Raw genomic sequence first — 4,479 nt, forward strand, 5'->3', positions numbered from 1 at the left:
CTCTCTCTCTCTCTCTCTCTCTCTCTCTCTCTCTCCTCTGAGCAAGCGGGAAGTTAGTTAGGAAGGTTCCGGGTTTCCTAATGCCCCGCCCGCCCTCCCGAGCACAGCTACAAGCTCTTGATCCCTTGGTTCTTTGCTAGCTCTGTCCTGCAGGAAGCAATTTCTGTCCATTGGTCCCCACTGGCGCTGCTCTTGGCGCATCTGCTCTCCTCTGCTGACTCCGCCCTGCATCTGTCCAAATCAGCCTCGCGTCAGAGCTGACCACACCGGCGCGGCTGCCTGTCAGTCCCTCCGGACCTGCGGAGATAGCCTCAGGCTGCAGAAACCACCGCGCCTCACCCGGTCCGTACCCAGTGGTCATCTTGGGGATATGGGCGGTCTCCCGTTCCCTACGCATGTTTCGGTGTGTCTGTCTCGCTGTGTGATCGGCTCCCAGCAGCCTGCCTGCCAGTTCCAGTGCACCAAGTGTCTTGTGTGCTGTTTAACTGACGCTGAGAGCAGAGGCCTTAATGAGCTCCAAGCCCTCCTGACCCAGGCTGGCGGAGGAATACACACACTTGGTCCACTGCACTGGGTGGCATGCATTTTTAAATCCACAGAAGCTCAAGGCCTATGATTTCAGAGAAAGCCAGTCTCAAGGCCTCTGTTGGTGAAACTAGATGTGGGGAGGCAGTCAGACCCTTGATGATTTCTTTAATTATAATGGGGTAGGGAATATTGCATTCTTAATACAGGCTTTTGAAAGCTGAATGGGTGAAAAACTGTAAGTCTTCTTATGGAGAGTAGATTTCATATTGAGTTGCCTTTTTTTTCTGATGCATTTGTTCTGAGCCTGCTGACCAGCTGTTTCTGAACTTTATTTTCTCAGCCTCAGCCTCAAGAGTGATCTGAGTCTGCTTTTAGCTTCCCTTCGCCTGCCTTGGCTTGTTTCTGTTCAAGAACAGCTGTTTGGCCTATAGATTAGAAAAAAAGGGGGGCCCTCCCTACTCTGTCCCAAGAGATCATCTAAGTGTTCAGAGATGGGGAGTGGGGAGCCTAATACTGCTGGCAAGAAAAAGAAGTACCTCAAGGCTGCCCTGTATGTAGGTGACTTGGATCCTGATGTCACAGAGGACATGCTCTATAAGAAGTTCAGACCTGCTGGCCCACTGCGCTTCACTAGAATCTGCCGTGACCCAGTGACCCGCAGCCCCCTGGGTTATGGTTATGTTAACTTCCGCTTTCCTGCAGATGCTGAATGGGCGTTGAACACCATGAATTTTGATTTAATTAATGGTAAACCATTTCGCCTCATGTGGTCACAGCCAGATGACCACTTAAGAAAGTCTGGAGTTGGAAATATATTCATCAAAAACTTGGATAAATCCATAGACAATAGGGCCCTATTTTATTTATTTTCTGCTTTCGGGAACATTCTTTCCTGTAAAGTCGTATGTGATGACAATGGCTCTAAGGGTTATGCTTATGTTCACTTCGATAGCCTTGCTGCTGCCAATAGGGCTATCTGGCACATGAATGGAGTCCGGCTCAATAACCGCCAGGTATATGTTGGCCGATTCAAATTTCCTGAAGAGAGAGCAGCAGAAGTCAGAACCAGAGATAGAGCGACATTTACCAATGTTTTTGTGAAAAACTTTGGTGATGACATAGATGATGAAAAACTAAAGAAACTTTTCAGTGAATATGGGCCAACTGAGAGTGTTAAAGTAATAAGAGACGCCACTGGGAAATCTAAAGGCTTCGGATTTGTAAGATATGAAACACATGAAGCTGCCCAAAAGGCTGTGCTAGAACTACATGGCAAGTCAATAGATGGAAAAGTCCTATGTGTAGGGAGAGCACAGAAGAAAATTGAACGCCTGGCTGAATTAAGGCGGAGATTTGAACGGCTGAAACTAAAAGATAAAACTAGGCCTCCAGGAGTGCCTATCTACATTAAGAACTTAGATGAGACAATCAATGATGAGAAACTAAAGGAGGAATTCTCTTTATTTGGATCAATAAGTCGGGCCAAAGTGATGATGGAAGTGGGGCAAGGCAAAGGTTTTGGTGTTGTCTGCTTTTCTTCTTTTGAAGAAGCTTCCAAAGCAGTGAATGAGATGAATGGTCGTGTAGTAGGCTCCAAGACATTGCATGTCACTCTGGGGCAAGCCAGGCACAGGTGGTGAGGATTACTGTGATCAATTTGTTTAGCCTTAGCTGGTGCTTACTTAGCTTGGGCTCCTTTGTGATAGGGGTTATTCTCTGCTAATTCATATGTTTGTTTTCTTTCCTTTTAATTATTTATTTTTTGTGAATACTTTTTTTTGGAAAGAAATTATACATAGAAAATCTTGTTCATTTTGGTGAAGAACATGATATTTAAATGTAAAAATGCCTTTTGTACAATTTTTATAAGATCTCTATCCTTTGGAATGTGTAAAATAAAGTTTATCTTTATTTTTTTCTAAATAGCCTAAATGAGGCAAATGATTATATTTCCTTTATTTTCATAACATTAATTTAATTTCCTCTGTGGAAATACTCTTAGCACGGTCCTTATTTCTGATTCTGGCACAGTGGAAAATCAATAATTGCTTTTTTTGAGAAATCATCGGAGAAAGAGTGATTAAATATGACCCACTTAAAATTGCTCCATAATTTCATTTTATTATGATTTAAATTGAATATTTCTTAAAAATATGTAAGGCATTTTCCTTCATTCTTTGTATCAGTTTTTCTTGTATCCAGTGCAAGCACATACTATAGATTTGTTAGCAGTTTTGACCAAGTATTGGGATTTATCTTTATTAATGTCATGGTATTAATTTTCAATAAGTGCTTTTAAAAATCTACTGCATTGATAAATAGTTATTTAAAATGTGAGGATATCTTTAAAAATATTTTCCAAGAGATTTTGTATTTGAAGATATTCTAAGGTCATTCTTAACTCTTACTTTTGAAATATACATAATGCATACCTACAGGTAGACTATATTAAATTAACAGAAATATTTATTAATGTACTAGTTTACTTTTATACTTAAACATCTTATACACTGCTGTTATAAACTAAGACATGTTGTTTCTTGTCATCCTTGAATATATTCATTGGCAAAACACTGACAGGTGTTTTATTAAGGAACATTTTCTTTTCCTTAATTAGGTCATCGCTTATATCAGAATCATCAACTCCATATAATTATTACTAATTCAGAATACTTAAAAGAAAATATACTGCTTCACGAATTAAAGAAAAAAATGTTCTGAAGCTACTTCCTGCATCATGAAACTTGTAACACTACAAATTCTCCACTTTTCACATATGGAAATCTGTCTTCACTTTCAGTTTAAATCCATGTAACACTTAACAGCAGTACAAATATTATTGACAATTAGAAAAGTAATCACGTTTTTTGAAACTTGAATTAACTTACTTAGAATATATGTTTTACTCATAAAACAGAACCCATCACAAGAACAGGTTTGGAATCTCTTATCAGTTGATTTTTTTATTGCTTTAAAAATGAATCATCATTTTTATAAATTATATAAAGTAATCATATCAATCTGTTAGCTCTTTCAACATAAAATGGAAATAAGATATTTCTATGTAATGATAGTCAATTATGAATATACACATAGTCAAGTATTTTCAAAAAGAATATCACTGATTAATTGATTATGAATATAATATAATCATGATCATAAAATCTGTAAACATTATAGAAAAAAATTCTTAATTTTAGTGTGTATATCCTTTCATATCTTTTTCTTACATTTATATCCATTTTTATAAAAATACAATATGTATTATTTCATATTTTTATTTTAAATTGAACCATAGTTGCCTTATTTATACCAATAAATATGGATGTTGATGAATACCATAATTTTAGGAACTTCATAATTTTCCTTAATATGGATTTATTATATTAAATAAGATTTTCATTCAATTATTTTTTAATTTATAAACTATACTGTATTGAGCATCTTTTTTCTGGAAACACTGTCAGTTACTAGTTTAACAGAGACTTCTGTTATGTGTTAGAGCTTAAATATGCTAGAGAATTAAAACACACAATATATAGTTCACCAAATTTGGAACACTTTCAAAATCTATTCTACATCTATGAAAACAAAAATCAACAAAAGATAATCATCATATTTGTTGAACCTATTTTATACTATTGTAACCAAAATACATAAAATTTGAAACAGATACAATGGCAATTATATATCATATATTGTATTCATTTTGAACACTATCAATATTCATTTATAGCTACAAGCATGAACCATCACTTTAAAAAATTAAGTATGAATATAAAGCTAGGAAGAGTTCTAGAAAGTCAACTATATCAAGTATAGTCATTTAATGTATGGTTTTGGAATTTCACATTTAAAGTGTTAACTATATTCCAAAGATCAGCCTTTATAAATAGCAAGCAAAATGAAGAAACCCTAGGCACAAGTAAAATAAATATGCTGAGGTTCTAG

The 4,479-nt window shown here is 36.2% G+C and overlaps 1 protein-coding gene across 1 annotated transcript; it reads left to right on the top strand.

The window, feature by feature from the left end:
- The first annotated feature begins 235 nt into the window (after positions 1-235).
- Positions 236-4,124, top strand: Pabpc5 (poly A binding protein, cytoplasmic 5). Its single transcript, NM_001110366.3, is given in 2 exon segments — positions 236-342; positions 869-4,124. A coding segment is annotated over 1 exon segment (1,149 nt). The 5' UTR covers positions 236-342; positions 869-1,019; the 3' UTR covers positions 2,169-4,124.
- The last annotated feature ends 355 nt before the right edge of the window (positions 4,125-4,479 follow it).

This window comes from Rattus norvegicus, chromosome X (assembly GCF_021556685.1).
Source record: "Rattus norvegicus strain SHRSP/BbbUtx chromosome X, alternate assembly SHRSP_T2T, whole genome shotgun sequence".
NCBI lineage: Eukaryota > Metazoa > Chordata > Mammalia > Rodentia > Muridae > Rattus > Rattus norvegicus.